The sequence below is a fragment of the Pelodiscus sinensis genome, chromosome 4, assembly GCF_049634645.1.
Source record: "Pelodiscus sinensis isolate JC-2024 chromosome 4, ASM4963464v1, whole genome shotgun sequence".
Classification (NCBI taxonomy): Eukaryota; Metazoa; Chordata; order Testudines; family Trionychidae; genus Pelodiscus; species Pelodiscus sinensis.
Window position 1 is genome coordinate 7,651,153 of NC_134714.1, and position 20,087 is coordinate 7,671,239.

At 46.8% G+C, this 20,087-nt stretch overlaps 1 protein-coding gene across 2 annotated transcripts in view; it reads right to left on the reverse strand.

Annotated features, from left to right (window-relative positions):
• Positions 1 to 1,517: 1,517 nt before the first annotated feature.
• ERO1A (endoplasmic reticulum oxidoreductase 1 alpha) overlaps positions 1,518 to 20,087 on the reverse strand; it is a 39,773-nt gene continuing 21,203 nt past the window's right edge. The window contains exons 7-16 of one of the 2 annotated variants that reach the window (XM_075926209.1): positions 19,728 to 19,848; positions 13,185 to 13,231; positions 11,639 to 11,650; positions 9,955 to 9,981; positions 9,722 to 9,814; positions 7,546 to 7,792; positions 6,035 to 6,104; positions 4,537 to 4,623; positions 3,574 to 3,707; positions 1,518 to 1,883 (exon numbers count right to left, since the gene is read on the reverse strand). In XM_075926209.1, coding sequence (XP_075782324.1) covers positions 1,826 to 1,883; positions 3,574 to 3,707; positions 4,537 to 4,623; positions 6,035 to 6,104; positions 7,546 to 7,792; positions 9,722 to 9,814; positions 9,955 to 9,981; positions 11,639 to 11,650; positions 13,185 to 13,231; positions 19,728 to 19,848 — 896 coding nt within the window. In that variant the 3' untranslated portion in view covers positions 1,518 to 1,825. The remainder of the gene's footprint in view (positions 1,884 to 3,573; positions 3,708 to 4,536; positions 4,624 to 6,034; positions 6,105 to 7,545; positions 7,793 to 9,721; positions 9,815 to 9,954; positions 9,982 to 11,638; positions 11,651 to 13,184; positions 13,232 to 19,727; positions 19,849 to 20,087) is intronic. The other variant, XM_075926210.1, reaches the window with a different exon arrangement.

Consider the following 20,087-nt stretch of genomic DNA (forward strand, 5'->3'; position numbering starts at 1 on the left):
CCCCTGTGTGAATACTTATTTCAGTTTAGCTCCAACTGACCAACTGCACTAACCTTGATTTAAAACTGAAAAGGTGCATCTGGCACAGTAATTTACACTGGTTTAGAATCACCCTTTTAGTTCATTTCCGCTTTCTTCTTTAGACAAACTCAGAGGGACAAAGAGCAGCTGTCCATCTCAACCATAAAGTTTTAGGTGGATTCTCCAAACTATACTGATATATCCCAAGACTGTACAACAGTCCCTCACAGTCTGCTTCTGTCTTGACTATCCTAAACAGTTTGGTATCATCCGCAAACTTTACCACCTCACTGCTTACCCCTTTTTCCAGATCATTTATGAATAAGTTGAAAAGGATTGGTCCCAGGACTGACCCTTGGGAGACACCACTAGTTACCCCTCTCCAATCTGAAAATTTACCATTTATTCCTACCCTTTGTTTCCTGTCTTTTAACCAGTTCTCAATCCAAGAAAGGACCTTCCCTCTTATCCCATGGCCATGTAATTTACACAAGAGCCTTTGGTGAGGGACCTTGTCAAAGACTTTCTGAAAATCTAAGTATACTATATCTACTGGATCCCCCTTGTCCGCATGTTTGTTAACCCCTGCAAAGAACTCTAATAGATTAGTAAGACGTGATTTCCCTTTACAGAAACCATGTTGATTTTAGTCCAACAAATATTATTCTACATGCCTCACAATTTTATTCTTTACTATTGTTTCAACTAATTTGCCCAGTACTGAAGTTAGGCTCACCGGTCTGTAATTGCCAGGATCGCTTCTAGAGCTCTTTTTAACTATTGGTGTCACGTTGGCTACCTTCCAGTCATTAGGTACGGAAGCCGATTTAAAGGATAGGTTACAAACCACAGATAATAGCTCAGCAATTTCCCATTTGAGTTCTTTTAGAACCCTTGGATGAATGCCATCTGGTCCCGGAGATTTGTTAACATGAAGTTTTTCTATTTGTTCCAAAACCTCCTCTAATGACACTTCAATCCGGGACAGTTCCTCAGAGTCATCACCCACAAAGGACGGTGCAGATTTAGGAATCTCCCCAATGTCCTCAGCAGTGAAGACTGAAGCAAAGACATCATTTAGTTTCTCTGCAATGGCTTTATTGTCCTTGATTGCTCCTTTTATATCTCGATCATCTAGGAGACCCACAGGTTTTTTAGCAGGCTTCCTGCTTCTAATGTACTTAAAACATTTTGTTTTTTCTTTTTGAGTTTTTGGCTAGCTGTTCCTCAAAATCTTTTTTTTCTTTTCTTATTACATTTTTACACTTGATTTGACAGTGTTTATGTTCCTTTCTATTTATCTCACTAGGATTGGACTTCCACTTCTTAAAAGATGCCTTTTTGTCCCTCACTGCTTCTTTTACATGATGGTTAAGCCATGGTGACTCCTTTTTAGAGTTATCTAAAGAGTTACCATTACTTACATTTTGTATTCCTGCATTTGTTCTGTGTCATTTTTAGCAGCACCATAAGGATCGGAAGGCAGACAAACAGGAAGGAGTGCAGTATGTGTTTAATCAGTCAATCGTTATTCAAACGTATCTTTAAAAAATATAAATTGATCATTTTACTTTACAGTCAAATCTGTTTTCCCCACCCCTTTACAAAAAGCAGCTTCTTTGTACAAAAGATTAGGACTCAGCAGGTTACTGACACCATCAATCATTCTGTAAAGTGAAGAGTTCTTCCAGTGTCTTTTCCTTTCTAGTTGCCTGAAGTTTGAAGGAAACCCAATTTTCCTCTGTTTTGTAGAAAACAGAATTTAAAAAAAGGTACCCAAGTCTTTTTGTCAGAGACAAGTTCACTACACATTGCGTAACAAGTTCTTGAAGTTTTCCAGCTCTTTAACACTAGTTGAAATTCTGTATGCAAGAGAAGAGGAGGAAAAATGTTAGAGGAATCTAAAACACATGAGGTCTAATTTTAAATGTTTTTATATAAACACAAAGAAAATAGAAAACAGTCCTTGGAGCTAAGGCTTTTTGCATGTTAAAAATAATTATGGATCTGAAACAAGGTTTGCTGACTCATTTTAAAGCCAGATGCATTATACATTCTTAATGGCAACAGAATTGCACCCTTCATAAATACAAAGAAAATGAAGGTGCGATCAAATACACTTGCTCAAAGGTCGTCAGGAAGCCAACTATCTAATTCATAGGAACTGTCAGCTTACCGATAAACTGGTGTTTATTTTTAAAGTTTTTGACTTGCAAACACCAACTCATTTTATTGCAAAATGCATTTTGCTCTTGGAGGTTTGGCAGCAGTGGGGGGGAAAAAAGCCGACTAGTGCAAGGAGCTGGCTTAACTTCCCATGTTTTTACAGCAATCTGCTCCTTCACTGAATTTTCTTTTCAAATATCGGACACTGAATGGTTGATTTGAAAGTTATTTGCAAGTAGATGGGGAAGCAAAGAATATGAAGTTTGTCTTGGTGTAGCACTTCCAGCCCATGTAGATGGAAAGAAAGGCCCCGATTGAAGCTGTAGCCAGCATAGTGGGGGTGTAACCACTGCACAGTTCTTTAGCATACAAAAGGATCTGGGGTGGGGGGGAACCTTCAGAGGGTCAGGATGGGGGAAAAAGCCTCAGTGTCATTAATCAGTGCTTTTTGGAAATAGAGTGTTTCCAGTTTCATAAAAGCTGTTTTCTAAGGTACAATTCAAGCACCATATTAAAAAGCAAAGAGCAGCAACTGGATTGTTGTTTTTTTTAAAGGGATGGCAGAAGCACTCGCTAGTTTTTTTTTTTTGCTCCTCAGCACAAGCTGAAAAGTGTCAATCCACTGAAGAAAGTGCTTAATGTTTTCCAGACCAATTGATCTACCCTGGAATTCTCCCCCCCCCCCCCCCCCCCCGGTCCATGGCGATACAGAAGATAAAATTCAGAGCCTCGGCTTGAAAATAATTTAGCTGTAAATCAGAATTACTAAACTTTAAAAGCCAGCGACTTAATGCAAAGAATCTCACAGAAAACCTGTTAGCCAGCTAAGAATTCCAGACCTGTTAACACCAGAAAGTGGCAGCAGGCAACCAAAACGTCTTTCAATAACGTCTTTCTTTTGAAAGGCTTCTTTTTTCCACGGCTACTGCCAAACAAACCTCCCTAGCTCCCAAAGAGCCTAATTGATGGATGCCTATTAAATAGAATCCGTGCAAATAGATGTTTTAAAAGAAAATTGGTACGATGTAGAAGCTTTAAGGTCAGCCTCCAAGCTAAACACAGGCCTGATAACGGGAAACTGGGATGAAGGGCAACATGTTCTCAAAACAGATACATGGAATTTCTGGCAGACTTCTGAATTCTTCATAACAGGGACTGGAGTGTTAAGTTTAATCCTTCGTAGACAATGAAACAGAAACCATTATTGCTTATTCCTACTGTCAAACAATCAACTGAAGCCTAGAAATGCGACTAAACAGAGATCTGGTCAGATTTAAAAGAGTTACCACCAGTTACAAATCTCAGTGCGCTTTTTTTATAGGGGCGCACCACTACTGCCTTCTATTTTAGTTAGAATAAAAAAAAAGCAAACTATTTCAAACTAACCTTCCAAAAGCATTAACGAAAGAGATGATTTCTTGTCTTGTTAGCTGGAATTCATAAGACGGGCCGGTTTCTGGCATGTTTTCGATCAGTTTTTGTGAAAACAGGATCTTCAAAGCTGTACCTAAGCCCTGAGTCTGTGCAGTATAGATAAGACAAGAGCAAGTGAGACATCAGATTAGCAAGTTTATTTCACTTCCCATCACTTCATTTGAACAGATGAAAACAAAGTCATCATCTTAATTGAGTGGGTTCGTTTATTACGATGTGCTAGCAGATTTGCCCAGTGTTGCTCGAGTCCTTAACTCAAATAATTTTTCGTTTTCTTCATTTAATTCATTGCTCTGGGGAGGGGCTCAGGATGAGGTTTCAGTCTGCAGGCTGCCTAAGGAAGAGAGGACAACCCCATCCCTCTCTCACTGCAGCAGCTGGGGGTCAGGTGAGAAGCACCCCTCCATGGCTGCTGCAGCGGGCAGAGCTGGGGGAGGGGTGCATGTCCCACATCTGGGTGACACACACACACACACACACACACAAACTCTCTCAAACACATAGTAGAGAGCTGTCCCTTTTGTCACCTGTTCCCCCAATGGGGTTATCATTCTCCCATTCCCCATCTCTGGCCCTTTACTGCCCCCTGTGGTCATTCTGCAGTATAACGTCCTCCTACCAGACCCCTCCCTCTCCATTTTATGAGAAACAATCAAATTCCAAGCACGTCCCATTGTCCTGGCACAACCAAACCCTGACCTTGCTTTAAGTTAGGATAAGAGGAAGCTGCCTTCCAAATTTGGTGGCCCGAGCTCTTACCGTTTAGGAGTTCTTGAACAGACAGGGGCATGCTCACTCACAAACTCTCCCAAATATACAGTAGATATTGCAGTAATCCCTAGGAGCCCCAGTCAAGAATCAGAGCTCCTTGTGCTAGGCACCGTATAAATAGAACAAATTGCTTATTGGACTTACCTGCAATTTTCCCCACAGACGACATTTTAAACATCCAACACAGTCCATGATTCTTGAAATATTCCTAAAATGGAGCCTAAATTCCTCCTTTAAAAAAAAATAGGACTTTTAAATGCAAAACATCATTATGACACGGTTCTTAATAGATTTTAAAGTCACATGTCAATTAGTTAGTACTAAGGAAATTGTTTTAGGCACAGGAGGCCAATAGAGGTGCCATAGCCCAACCCAGCAGGGAGAGAGTCCAGCAGGCTGGAAGAAGCTGGGGCAAACCTGACCAATCAGGGCAAGGAGCATTCAGCCAATCAGGGCCAAGCTGTGCCCTATAAAAGGCTGCAGAGCTGAGGGGAACTCATTCTTGCTCTGACCAGCAAGGGAAAAGGGGCTGGGTTCCAGTAGGGGAGGGAACCAACAGCCCTTTGGAGAGAGCAGGGCTGGGCAGGCTCCGGAGGGCTAAAGAGGAGCCCCAGCTGGATACCAGCCAGGCTGTGTAGACCTTAATACAACGGCTGAGAAGGTGCAGGGAAGTGGTCCAGGGAGTATGAGCAATTAAGGAAGTGAAAGGGGGCAGGACATGGCTTCTGCCAGAGGGTCCCTGGAGCAGGACCCAGAGTACTGGGCACGCCTGGGCTCCTCCCTTCTCCCTTGCACTGGACCTTGCCACCGTGGGCGTGGCCATTACAGACTGCACCTCGCCCCAGGTGCAGGGGCACAGGGCTAGACTTTGGGGCTGCAGCTGGCTGCTCAGGCAGGTGTCTGGACAGAGGACTGCTGCTGCCCCCAGAAGGGAGAATGGAGTGGTGGGCACTGCTGGGGGGAGGGCAAGAGTACAGTGGACCAAGGGAGCAACATGGGTGCAAAGTCAGACGGAGGAGATGACGACCAGAAGGCGAATGCCCGGTGTGACCAGCAGGGGGCGACGAGTCCAACCTGCTACAGGGCTCTATCAGGCACCATGGACCCTTACATCTACCCATTTCCCAGACAGGTTTTGTGGTGCTCAGAACACGAGTGAATACGTTGACTCCAGCTGGATATTTCTAGTCTGTGGCTTGAACCTCTGTAAATCGGGACTCCATGGTCCAGATGTTCCAGGACCAGCGATTCCCGGTGGAAGGCTGGCCACTGGGCTCCCTGCAGCTGGGCTGCTGTGTACAACCCAATGGGCTGCCCAGCACGTGCAGGAGCCTAGTGCGCCGCAGCAGGGCTCCCTGGCTTAGCAGGGAAGGGAGGGGGCACTGGCAGGGCAGGGGGGGGCGGCCAGGAGGCCGGTGGCCACTCCAGGGCTGGGGAGGCTGGTAGCAGGGGTCCAGATATGACCTCCTCTGCTCCGGCAAAATCCCTCATCCAAAGGTGCTGGACCAGGGAGTTCCGACCTGTAGTAACTTAAGTATTTCCATGTCTAAAGTACCCTATTCAGTCTGATAACCCAATGTGAGAAATACTGTACCTTGTTAGCATATAGTTTCAAGAAGGGGGGCACAAGGTGAACAAATACCTTTAATTTAGCAGCTTCCTTTTTATTTCCGGCAAACAGAGAGTTTTCATTGAAGTGCAAAGGGAAAGACCTGACGTGAGAAGAGAAACAAAACGGAAGATAAAATTTCCAAAAATCACCTAAGTGATCGGCGCTTCCCATCCCATTTTCAAGAGATTTAGGCACTTTGGCTCCTAAGTCTCATTGGGTATGTCTACACTGCAATGCTATTTCGGGATACCTCTTTTGAATGTGTCCACTGTTTCGAAATATCCTTGTAAACCTCATTCTACGAGGAGTAAGGATGGCTCAAAATAGTGCTTTATTTTGAAATTTGGCGCTGTGTAGAATTTGCGTTACGCAAACTGTATATCTTGAGTTTCGGGTGCTGTGCACACACCCGTTGAAAGTGAAAGACAGTTCGACACCTAAGTCACTTGTGAAAATGGGATTTAGACTCCAAAGTCACTTGGATTCTCCATTCGGAATCTCTCCTATAGTGTCATTTCAATTTATTGCATGTACTTCAAATTCTCACAGCAAAACGTCATTTCATTACGACTGCTAAAAGATCTCCGATCTGCGGCGCCAGGACGAGCCTGACACTGAAAGTGGAGCACCCACAGGGACACTGCTCAAAGAAGAAAAATAAATGATCAATGTCTCAGTCACAAACAATAAGAGATGGGACACGGGAAACGGACAAACTAGAGCCTCTACAGAGGCCAGATTCTAAACTTAGCTAACATGCCTCATACATCCAGTATTGGAGAATTAAGACCTTCTCTTTTTAGATGTTTTTAATATTATTTTGGACTGAAATGTAAAGCTAGTATTAGAGTTCTGAAGTTCACTAAGATAAAATAAGTTAAATTCCATTCTGCTCTATCTTAAACACAACCTAAACTATTCAACAGTGGAGTTAGTACCTGATTTTGGTATCTGAATTTAGATACTTGGGCATATCACTGAGGCCAAGTCTACACTAAAGGGGAAGGTAGAATCAAGATATGCGGCTCTAGCTGCGTTAATTATGTAGCTGGAGTGGACATAACTTGATTCGAGTTTCCCCGCCATCCCCACAGTGGGAGGACGGGAGCAAATGCTCCCATTGGCTTCCCTTACTCCTTGCAGGAGCAGCCACTGCCAACGGGGGCATCCTCTGAGTTTGATTTAGTGAGTCTTTACTAGACCCACTAAATCAAACTCTGAAAGATTGATCACAGTGGCATCAATCTTCCCCAGAGTGAAGACATGACCTTAGCCTTGCTGTTCCTCAGTCCTTCATCTGCACAAAGGATATAACAGCACTGCCCAGCCCCACTGAAGTGTTGTGAAGTTAAATGGCTTACACAACAATGTAAAGTGCTTTGAGATCTACCGAAAAGCTCTGTGTGATGATTATTATTACTGGAGATACAATATCATTAGCTGTCCCATATCATACAACGACAGAAATTTTTTTTTCTAATACACACGCAGTAGGAGAGAATAAGACATATTCATAGCTGCTCACTATCAAATGTATTTACTTGGTTAGTTGAAGGACTTCCAGGAGCTGGTTTTTGGTTTCTCGATCTTTATTTTCATTCCCCGTGAACAGCTGGAATCCTGGGCGCTCAAAGAATGGCAGAACTTTTGACATTGCCCGCAATTCAATTAGGTAGAGGAAATACAGATTCTTGAGCCTCTTGGGACCTTCTCCTCGAGTAAGGACTTCATCAAATCTGTTTTGAAACTCGGTAAGGTTGTGTCCCCACTTTGTCCCTGACCACGTATCTGAGAGAGGAGAAGAAAAGGAAAAGGGCAGCTTTGAAAACTGGGCCATAAATGTCTTTCCCACTATGCCATGCATGTGGTTACGGTTAATTTTTAGCATTCAAAGTTTACAACACTCAGACCGGACCAGCACACAAAGTTGTACTGGTTTTTTATAGTGGATTTAAAACCCAACCTGCTACAAAACCCTGTGTGGACATTCTGAAATCATCTTAAACTTAGCTTATATTGGTACGTTTACAGACAAAACGCCTTCATTAGATTTAGTTTGTAAACAGAGCTACACGGGGCTAAACTGACACTACCCCCTTGATAAAGTTGTTTTTTTTAACCTGATTTAATCTAGCTGGTGTCATTACATGACCACGAGGCCTCAGCAGTGTCCAATCCACTGTTCTTTGTTCAGCAAACATTGACTGATGCCCCATTTCCTTTGTCTCTTCATTCCTACCCTCTGTGACCATTAATTCATTGCAAAATTTAAAAAGGCATCTTTGTTTTGGGATGGTCTCCCGCGAAGGAAGACCGAGTCGCTGTCCCTGTTTCCCTGCAACAAGAACGAATGCTGGGCCGAGAGACGTGGGAGCTCCCGGATGCAATGAGCTATGTGCTGCACTTCTTAGGGTGTGTCTAAACAACACCCCTCTGTCGGCAGAGGGATGTAAATTAGACACATCGAAAGTGCAAATGAAGCCGGGATTTAAATATCCTGCACTTCATTTGCATAATGGCGGCCGCCGCTTTTTTTTTCGAAATGGGGCTTTTCGAAAAAGACAGCAGTTTAGACGGAGCATTTTTGACAGATCCTGTACTCCTCATTTTTTGAGGATCTTTCAAAACGGCGCATTTCTGACGAAAACGCCCCGTTTCAAAAGATCCTCAAAAAATGAGTACAGGATCTGTCGAAAATGCTCCATCTAAACTGCCGGTTTTTTCGAAAAGCCCCATTTAAAAAAAAAAAAAAAGCAGCGGCCGCCATTATGCAAATGAAGCGTGGGATATTTAAATCCCGGCTTCATTTGCACTTTCGATGTGTCTAATTTACATCCATCTTCACAAAAAAGGAAGAACGAGAGGAACAAAGGGAGAAGAGCGGCTGCTTTCCACCTCGGTCTCCCCCCACGCCCTCTGCCTCCCCCAGAGCCGACAAGGGGAGTTCAGCGGTGTCACCGGCAATCCGGCGTCTGCTGAAGCACTGGCGAGAGGTAGCTTAATCGCTGGGCTGTAAGGAAGTAGGGCCTAGTTGTCAAACTTGGGACAAAGGTCTAGGTCCACCTCTGCTCCAGAGCACCACAGGTAGCATTGTGTCGCATTACAGAAAGGATGCGGATGCACTGAAGAGGGTCCAGTGGAGGGCAACCAAAATGATGAGGGGCTGGAGCACATGATCTACGAGGAGAGGCTGAGGGATTTGGGTCTGTTTAGTCTGCAGAGGAGAAGAGAGAGGGGGGGGATTTGGTAGCAGCCTTCAACTACCTGAAGGGAGGTTCCAAAGAGGATGGAAAGAGGCTGTTCTCAGTAGTGACAGATGGCAGAACAAGGAGCAATGGTCTCAAGTTGCAGCGAGGCAGGTCTAGATTGGATATTAAGAAAAATATTTCCCTAGGAGGGTGGTGAAGCACTGGGATGGGTTCCCTAGGGACGTGGTGGAATCTCCATCCCTAAAGGTTTTTAAGTCCCGGCTTGACAAAGCCCTGGCTGAGATGACTTAGTTAGGGGTAGGCCTGCTTTGGGCAGGGGGCTGGACTCAACGACCTCCCGAGGTCTCTTCCAACCTTAGGATTCTATGAGAGCAAAGCCAGGCCCCAAACCCTGCTGGAATGGGCTACCAGCTCATATTTTACTAAGCAGTGGAAGTCAACTCCCATTCTCCGCTGATGGCAGAAGCAGCCTGGCTCTCAGCAAATGAAGGCAGAAGGTCATGCTCACCTTGCAAGAGGTACCTGGCGCTCAAATGGATGTTGATGCTTGCATGTAGGCCAGAAATGAGTCTGTAGAAAGCTCGCTTCTCTACGCAGAGGCCTGAAAGGAAAAAAAAAAAGAGTCAAAAGGTAAAATAACTAAGCCGGTTTGAATTTTCTTCCTGTGCAGTTTGCTTTGGCAATCAACACCCTGCCCTCCCCACCAGAGAGAGCCTATTGTGCATCCCGCATAGCCATTACCTTTCAGCCAACGGTAAAAGGCATGTCCTGGAAACAAAGAAAAAAAAAAACAGAATTACAAGAGCTTCAACAGTGCTGGGAACATTTGACCAAAGAAATTACCCAATACATGGCACAACTGTGTGTGCGCTAGGGTTGCCAGATGGTTTCAACAAAAGTACCAGACATACTTGACATGACATCACAATCGACATTACATCTGATTTAGAAAATACCGGACATTTCTATTTTCTCAATTTGTTTCCCGGACAGAAAGTTCAAATACTGGACTATCTGGTTCAAAACCGGACCCCTGGCAACTCTAGTGTGCGCTGAGAACTGCGGTGAGCAAAGCAAGTAGGAAAATGTTAGAAGCCAAGAGGGAATCCACCCATCTGGGAGGTAATTGTCACAACGTCACAGGAGGACGGGGGAACAGGCTCAGGACAGGATCGGGCAATCCAACCGCCACGGCGCGCACACACGTCACTGCGGAGTTGCAGACTACACACACACACCAGTTACTGCGGAGTTGCAGACCACACACACACACACACACACACACACACACCACACACAAATTGGGCTGCAGGATTGGGGCCTAGCACAAAGAGCGCCGCAAAGCCCACCATTGCCACACAAAGACAAGCCAACCCTGCCATGATTTAAGGGGGCTGGGTTTTGAAAAGCACGGGGGGGCTTGTCGATGCAGCAAGAGAGACCCAAGGCAGCACCTCTCTGAGCCTGGGTCAACTCCTTCAGGCTGGCACTGTGGAGCTAAGAATAGCCACGCACATGTTCCAGCTCGGAAAGCAGGCAGGGGTCCAGAGTCTGCAAGCCCACAGGACTGAGTCAGTCGATCCACGAACCTGGGCACCTAAAGCCCTTCAGCTCTTTTGGAAACCCCACCCAAAGGCTGTTCTGTTCTCCTCAGGAGTCACACAGATTCCTGGATTGCGAGGCCAGAAGGAACCACTGTCAGTATCTAGTCTGATCTCATGCAGAACATGAGCCAGAGGATTCCCTCCTCCCCCAGTAATTCCTACATGAGAATGGCTAGAAAAATATCCAACCTTGATTTTAAAATGATCAGGGGTGTAGAATCCACCCTGACTCTAGTTGTTCCCCTGGTTAACGGTTCTCACAGTTAAAGGTTTACACCTTATTTCCAATCTGCATTTGTCTATCGCCAACTGGATTGTGTTAGATAGGAGCGGTCCGAGGCCGGCTGCGGCAGCTGGTGCCCCAGGCGGAAGGCGCGATTGGCGCCCCCGCCTGCACGGCCATCAATGGCTGTGATGTCATCATGGGGCGCCCCGGCGCCCCATGACGTCATCATCGGGCGTCCGGGCCAGCAGCGCCCTAGGCAACTGCCTCGTTTGCCTCGGCTCATGGGCCACCCCTGGTGTTAGACCTTCCTCTGCCAGGTTGAAGAGGCCATAGCTAAAGATCTGTCCCTCACGTAGCTACTTACTGAGTGGTCTGGCCAGCTATTAAGCTCCCCTTTGTTAAGCTTAAGCAGATTTGTAGCGATAAAGCTAAACAGACCCATGCAAGAGACACTGAACGTAGGCAGGTTTCTAGAGGAGTCCCATTTTTGCCTGAGTAATGCCTCTGCTAGCCTTGCTAATGCTTCAGACTGTGGAATTAGAAGAGGCAGAAGTTCCATATCCATGGGGGTGAGGGGAAACCATAAGTCACTCACCATCATTAGCTCCTGGGAGCAGGAAAAACAAAAAAACAAAAAATTAATTCCAAAGTGCAAAGACTATTCAGATATTGTTAAATCGACTCAGACAAGAGAATAAATAGTGCTGGGGTGTTTAAAAGCATTCTATGAGTGTGTGATAGATTAGCTCACGCCAGCACTGTAAAGGCAACTGCTATAAAGTATTAAGATCACTCCCCAGGGCTTTAGGGGGAAGGAAAATCATCCTGGGATTAGTAAGCACAGGGCTGGAAGGCTGGCAACCAGATTTCCTTTTTTCACTTCTGCCAAAGACTTCCCACATGACTTAGGTCCCTAAATAACTTACCCGTCCAAAGCTCATTCACAGCTAAGGCCAGGTCTACGCTAGTCCCGGAAGGTCGGGTGCAGGACACAACTCCAGCTACATAAAATACATAGCTGGAGTCGGCATACTTTAAGCCGAGCTTGGTGCCGTCTTCACAAAGGGAGGCCGATGGGAGCAAACACTTCCATCAACTTCCCTTACTCCTTGCTACTGCTCAGCATTCAAGCCGCCCTCTGCATTCGATTTAGTGTGTCTTAACTAGATCTACTAAATCGAATGCCAGAAGATCGATCTCTGGCCCGGCAAGTGAAGACATGGCCTAAGGGAAGTCTCATATTGACTTCAAGGGGTCAAATTTTGTATACTTTATCTTACACATATAACGCTATAAGGTCCTCAGAAGGTGCCACTCTGATTTTATTTTCCTTTGTCTATTTTGTCCAGCTACATTGCTCTTTGCATACACTCATTTTATTCATGCATTGAAGAATGAATCCCAGCAGCTTTTGCTGACAGAATTCAGTTTCTCTTGGCTCAAGTGAAAATCCAATCCCCAGACTTCTCTTTTGCTAACCCCTAATATGATGGAAATTAACTGTCAACACAAATGCCGGGACTGCTGCAATTGGGCAAACATTTTTTCAGGCTTTAATATACAAGAGGAAGCATGAACAACAGGGTTAGATTTCAACTGGAGAGGAGAGAGGTGGTGTGGTCTAGTGGCTAGGGTAGCAGACTGGGTGTCGGAAGGCCTGCAATCTATTCCCCGCTCTGCAACTGACCTGTTGTGTATCCTTGGTCACCTCACTTCTCTCTGTGTCTGTTCTCCTTGCCACCCTTTGTCCATCTTAACTATTTAGATCAAGACTCCTAGGGCAGGGTCCAGTTTTTACTAGATGCTTGTAAAGAGGCTAATACAAGGGACATTATTTCACAGGGACATTTTCAACTGCTCTTCAGTATCTTCAAGCATAAAACATGAAGCAATTCTGTTCCCAGGCAATGTCAAAGCTCGCGCTGATTTCAATGTGGATTTCAAGCGGCTGACTCAGTTTTTTTTTGAGCAGCTAGTTACCCACCAAAACATCATCTCTCTGCAGCACCCTTTCATGGTACCCACACACAGTCCTAGATTTATAAGCCTTTTTTTTTAAGTCAGAGCCAGAATAGTAGCTGTTAATGTCACCAAAACCCATGGGCTGCCAATCAGCCTAGTGGGATGATTAAATGACTCACCTCTACCAGAAGCCAAGGGAGTTAAAGGTCTTCTTATGTTGTGAGGCCTAAGAGACAAAATAATTGAAATGTGTAACAGCAATATGTATGTAACAGTCACTATGCCCTGCAGAAACTATTTACGAGTTCATAAAAAACCCAACGACCCAGAATGGAACCAAAATGTTTCCTCTACCTATACAGGCAGCCCCTGGGTTACATGGATCCGACTTACATCGGATCCCTACTTACAAACGGGGTGAGGCAACCCCGCACTAGCTGCTTCCCCCCAGCAGACCAGGGAGACGCGAAGCTAGCACCCCCCCCAGCAGACCAGGGAGACGCGGAGCGGCTTTTCTCAGCAGACACCTCAGCTTGAGAATAAAGGCCTGAGGGAAGTGAGGTGTGGGAGAATAAAACTGAGCTCTGGAGAAATGTTTGGCTAGAGTTTCCCCTACAATATGTACCAGTTCCGACTTACATACAAATTCAACTTAAGAACAAATCTACAGTCCCTATCTTGTACATAACCCGGGGACTGCCTGTACAGATGTAAAGATGGTCGACAATACAGGAACAAAGAGGAATTGGGCCACACTTGGATTGTCTTTAAGTTAACACAAAACAAAACTTTTCTTATGATCTGATGCTCTGCAGACCAGCAATCCCAGAACATGAGGAAATCGAAGTAACATACACAGGTCAGTCAGAACATGTAATAACCATGAACCGGGTAGGTCATCTGCTGTCTGAACATAACAACTGTCTAAAAAGCCGGTACGTAGCAGCAGGCCTTGAAGAACAGCACATCCCTCCCCCCTTTTCCCCCCCCCCCCCCGCCCCCCGATGCTACACACACTCAGGAGCAGGAATTAGAACACCGAGTTCAGGAAGCTGGAATGAAGCAGGAAGCAAGAAGCAGGAAAGCAACCCCTCCCCCCAAAAAAATTCATTGGTACCAGGTAATCCTGTAGGTCAATGATTCTCAACCAGTGGTATGAGTACCCTTTGGGGTACTCGAGAGAAGTCTGGGGGGGGTAAGTCAACACAACTGAAATTTGGAGAAAACTGAATTTTTGTTTTAAGTTTTACAGCACTTTATTATTTTTGTACTTTTTACACCCAAAAATTTCATTGCCTGCCCAGCTCCGATTAAGTTGTTCAAACAGATGTGTTGCAATGGAAGAAAAAAAATTGTTTGTCTGAAACCTAAGTACTCAGAGTACATAACAAAATTGTTTTTTAAAGGGGTACTTTATAAAGAAAAGGTTGAGAAACACTGCTGTAGGTTACATCTCTGAGTCAGCTAAAATTGATGTTCTTCTTGTAGTGCAGCTTCTCCAACTGGCCACATGATGTCATCACACACAGAAAGAACATCTTCTTCCCTCTCAGGTCAGTAGCAGTATCTTGCACTCTTGCCCCGCTCTGCACCTCGCAACCCGTAAGATCATGCCACGAATACCAAAAACGCTTCCAGTCCGTCGCTTAACATGTGCCATTGCCCAGGATACAACGCATGGAGGCTTGCATGGATTCGGTCTCTGAAATATGCCTATTTCCTAGTCACATCAGTCAGCCACAAGGACAGCAAAGAGTGGAATGAACTTTTTTTTGACAGCACAGACAAATGGGTCCTCGTGTCAGCTGAGGAGATGATGGCCAATTACATTCATGAGTGTACGCCAAATATCCTATAAACCATAACGACACAATAGGGAAGGGCGTAGCAACGTTCCTCCCAGATGCAACCTACGCAGCCTCACGATTATCTCCTTTCCTTGGGGATGATACACACCAAATGTAGGATGTGCCAATCCTCGTCAGAAAGTCTTCGATACAGAGTGTCCTCTGATAGGGATGTTAAATATTGGTTAATTGAACAGTCGATTAACCTTATGAATTCTTATTGGTTACTCGACTATTCTATAGTCCCCGGGGGTGGGGCCAGCCCCACTCCTGAGGAGCCCCCTGCCACCCACGCTGCTGCCTCTGATTCAGAGGCAGCAGCACGGGGTGCCAGACAGGTGCTGGTCTATGAGGGGACCCAGTTTAGAAACCAGCTCTCCTCGCTGACTGGCTGCCTGACACCCCGTGCTGCTGCCTCGGATACAGAGGCAGCAGTGTGGGGTGGCAGCAGTCCCTGTCCGAGGGGGGGCGGGGCTGAGCTCCCAGACCCGGCGCGAGCCAGAACGGAGCTGGGTTGCCTGCCTGCCTGGCTCTTACTACACTTTAAATGCAGAGCCACAGCAGGGGTAGGTCCAGGACTGAGCCAGGCTGCTGGCCAGCCTACTAAAACATTTCCTGTGGAGGCGGAGGGAATGCATGTCGTCTATCACATTAACCTATAAGCTTTTGCTTATCGGTTAATCGACTACACTATTACATACCTATCCCTGGATTTGAAACAAAGCTCTGTGGTAGGGAACATCACAAATTAAGAGCTGCAGCCAGAAGTGAGGCCTTACAAATTTAGGAACGCAAAGGGCTAATTGGGTAACGCTCTATAACCATCAGCAGCGGGCAACCATGCAGTGCAGCTGAGAGGCCAGTAACATCCTCTGCAATTCTCTGCCACGGTCTGTCTATGGCTACTGGCTTCAGAGGGGCTGGAGGAGCGGTAGTTCTGTGCAGCTTGTGCACCAAGCGCGCCTTCACAGGAGGTTTAATGTCAGAGCGCAGCGCTGGCCACCAGTTATAAATGTGCAGCTGTTCCTTCGTTTGTAACTCCCAAATGACTGGGACCGCGCGTTGCAACCCTGCTGGGACGAGGACCCCGGCTTCTCTGCGTAAGGTCTGTTGAGTGGCCTGTGCTTTACCAAGAGCGTGGAACAAACGTCATAGAACGCACACAGAGTTCTCGTAAAGGCCAGGTCCATCCAATTCTCTCATACAGCATGTCCCACCTGGCCCGGCTTAGCCTCTTGCCCAATGGCCCAGTGGGCATGTCTTTCGGCACAAAGCCTCCAGCTGCTTCTGCACACTAGGACACCAACCCCGCAGAATTTCTCCAAAGAGCATCAGCAAGACAATGACATCGCCCTTGGCTATGTAATAAATTCAAGCCATCCCTCTGCAACTGAAGAAGCCAGCCCCCAGGTTGAGGCTGCCCTGCAGGTCAAGGACTTTATGACAGAGGCTCAAAGAGGCAAATAACCGGTGCCTAATGTCCAAGGGCTTCCCACTAGGTGGCGTACACTAGCAAAAACCACTGCCAAGAATTCTTGCCTGGGAATGCTTTGCTTCTGTCGGGATACAAATATAACCAGCCATCCCTCCTGGAGCAGAGCTAGGCCCGGCCCCCATACGGATGTAGAAGTATAACCGTTTAAACGGTTACCTGCAGCTCCAGCCCCACTCTTGGGGAGCTGGCTGCCATCCTGCACTGCTGCCTCTGTATCAGAGGCAGCAGCACGGGGGCGGCAGCCAGCTCCCTGGGAGCAGGGCTGCAGACGGGAGCTGGTGTGCGCCAGGAGCTGATGCACTGCAGCCTTTGACACAGCGGCAGGGCTGCCAGAGAGCTGGCTGCCACCCCACGCTGCAGGTGTGTGTAACCGCTGAGATATTCAGTGGTTACATGGTTACCCAATTACATGCTTTTTATCATCCCTAATCCTCAAAAGCATGCATCAGCCTGACTCACTCCTGGGATCAAAATAAGCATGAGATTGGATAGGACAGGGTCTCAAATGCTTATTTTTCCTCTTCAGTCCAAACCAGCTGGCCCCGGCCCTGTGTTAAATACCACAGCAGCTCAGCAAGGGAACTAAAATGGGGCACAGCATGACCACCTATGTTTAAAGCTAGGCTTTACATATAAATAAATGTAAACCGCTACCATCCATGGGTAATGGCGTCAAGGAAGCAGCTTTCATACCATCAGCCGACAGAGAACCCCTTAGAGAAGCTACACCGTCTTTTGCCAGACTGCGCTTAACCATGTTTAACTTTTTGCCAGCTTGTCTGAGTTGGGCTAGTCTTGGTCCCGAACAGCATTATGCTCAGGCAGGCTTTTAGCAAAGATGAAAATGTCATCATGCAATCTAGATATTATCAAGGAGCTGAGAGACGAGTGTCTGAAATACCTTGGGAGCAGACACACCCAAAAGGGAGTTGTTGATAGCAGAACCTCCCAAATGGCATGCTGAAAGTCAATAACTATGAACGTTCAGCCACAGGTATTACCCAATCTGGTTATTGACCATCAAACACAGAGAAAATCCCAAGTCCATTTACTCAGCATATCACCTCTTTGACAGTATTGAAACGGCTCAGGTTTCGCATTAATTGTCCTAAATTCTACGCACTGTCAAAAGCTGCCATTCATTTTGTACATGATCACCATGGGTGAGCGCCATTTCTGTAGACCCTTCTGCTTCCCAAAAGATGCCATTATCTTTCATGCGCTGCAATTCTGCTTGGATCTTAAGCAACCCAGGAGGAAGAATGTTAGCTTCAGCCCCCATCTCCACCATGCACCTGGGTGGCGCGCTATTCATTTCTACAATACTGGACACCCACTCCAGTATCTTGTGATGTGAGAAGACCCAAAGGAAACATCAAGGAGTCCGGTAAACGTGGTCTGCTGCAGTTCCACATTGACAATACGTTCTTGAGGTCTCCTACTGTTGTGAACCAGCGTACCCATGGCACTAAAAACCATAATGTCCCCAGATTCACAGTCCTGGGCCACCGGCTGCAAACAACATGCAAACTCATGTCTGGTTTCTTTGGGCTGCTGGCAAGCTTGAAAAAACATTTTCCTCTTTAGCAGAACACAATCCTCCGTCCCAAAATGCTGGCTGAGGTGTCGCACAGCTACATCACAGCACTAGGGCTCCTGGTGTGCATCATAAATACCCGTGCCATCCTGGTCTAAGCCAGGGCTACTCAGCTTTGGAAGCCCCAGAGGCCACAAGGATACTCACAGCCAGGGGCAGCCCGTGAGCCTAGGCAGACTCGGCGGTCGCCTAGGGCACCACCAGGCCGGGCGCCTGATGACGACGTCACGGAGCGCCCAATGATGATGTCACAGCCATTGACGGCCGTGCAGGCGGGGGCGCCAATTGCGCCTTCCGCCTGGGGCGCCAGCTGCCGCAGCCGGCCTCAGGCCGCTCCTGCCCACAGCACATGCCGAGGGCTGCAACTTATGTGTGGTTGCATGTGCATGCAAATATATATGCAAATAGCTTCTTTCCCACAGTGCCCTGGCGCTCCCAGCACCTCCTCCCTGGGGGCTAGAAACACCGACACCCTGTACCCGTCTGGTCCAGACAGCCCGTCCGCTTGCATCTTTCAATGCTCACCGCGCCTGGGAGACGCCTTGCCATTGTGGAGGCCATGTTCAAAGGATCCCACCCGCAGGCCGCCAGCTGAGCCCGGCGTAAACCCAAACCGCCCCGCAGGCCGCAATTTGGCCACATCAGATTGTTGCAGGGCAGTTCCAAAAACTCCACATAAAGCATCGCCAGTCAACAGCTGAAGAATGTCCCAGGAGCATGGGTTTCAGAATAAAAGCACTTATTGCCGTAATGTTACATTGCTATACATCCTGCAACAGCACTCCCAAATCATGGGGTAACTGAAGCAAGACACACAGGTAGGTGGTCAATCAGGACATATAAGAATCATAGATCAGTTAAGTCAGCAATGTTCTCAACCAAAAATGGAAGGTATGTAGCATCAATCCCTGAGTAACCTCACATACCCTACACTATGTGTGTGCGTGCACACCCACAGGGACACTGAGTTCAGCAAGCAGGAAACAAACAGGGGAAGCATGCAGTAACAAGGAAGGCGACACAACACACGCACACACACCCCCCCTTACCCCTTTGCCAAGACAGGAATGCCACGTCTGGTCTCGAGGTGTTGGCTGGAGGACTCACACATGCCCTACCGGAGTTCTCGCAGACTTTCACTAGCAGGGAGGGGTGCCAAATCTTCAACAAAGCCATCACCTCCCCACTAGACAAGTCCAACGACGGCTGATTTAATGACTAGAGATGAATCACCGCTGTAGTTAACACTGATGTAATACCAACTGAACAGACTGCCCCAGATCCTCTGAGTTTCGCTGATCCCTAGATATTCCCCACTCTGTAGCAATCCACCTTCCAGTAGACGCTACTTGGGCATGGCTCCTTCAAGACCTAGCAGTACCACCCAGTGAGTCAACAAGAAGGATCCGTGGAGAGCAATGGAAAGGAACCCCTCTTCTGCAAAGAAGACACTGACTAAGCAAGGTTCTAAGCCAGCCTGGGACCAAGGAGCAATATTCAGATCCTATTGATGCCTTAAAAAATAAAGAAACTCAGCAGCAATACTGATGGGCATGAGCAAGAAAAAAACAGCTAAAAATATTACACACAAATCCCGAAGTCAAGAATGCCAGTAACAGACCACCATCTACTGACCTTTTCATTTTCCAGCACCCGTCACAGAACACCCCCGATTCAAACAACTGTCTTAGAATTTGTGAGGGGCGTTTACGTCTGCTCACATCTATTTGTGCACAATGAGCCGCGGCCAAAGCTCACAGAGAGTCTCTCTCAACCCACATACTTGAAACAATTTTCCTCGTAAATGCTGTTCCAGATCTTCCAAGCCTCTGGGCCTTTGTAACCCGTGTAGCGTTCCGGGTTAAGGAGTAAATCCACATACTCCGCATCAGGCGACTGCTCATCTGTGGAGGGAAAATCTTAGGTGAGGACAGAAGGAAGTGAAGAAAAGTTGCTTTTTCTGCCACTTTGAGTAATTCCTCCTCCTGGAATAGCCCCCAGGGTGACCAGAAAGCAAGTGCGAAAAATCAGCCAATACACAGGCTCTCGCTACATAGCAAGTGAAACTGCAACTGACATAGGTAATACACCCATGGTAGCTGTAATCTAGCCTGCCCAGGTAACAACTGTCACATAGCTGAAG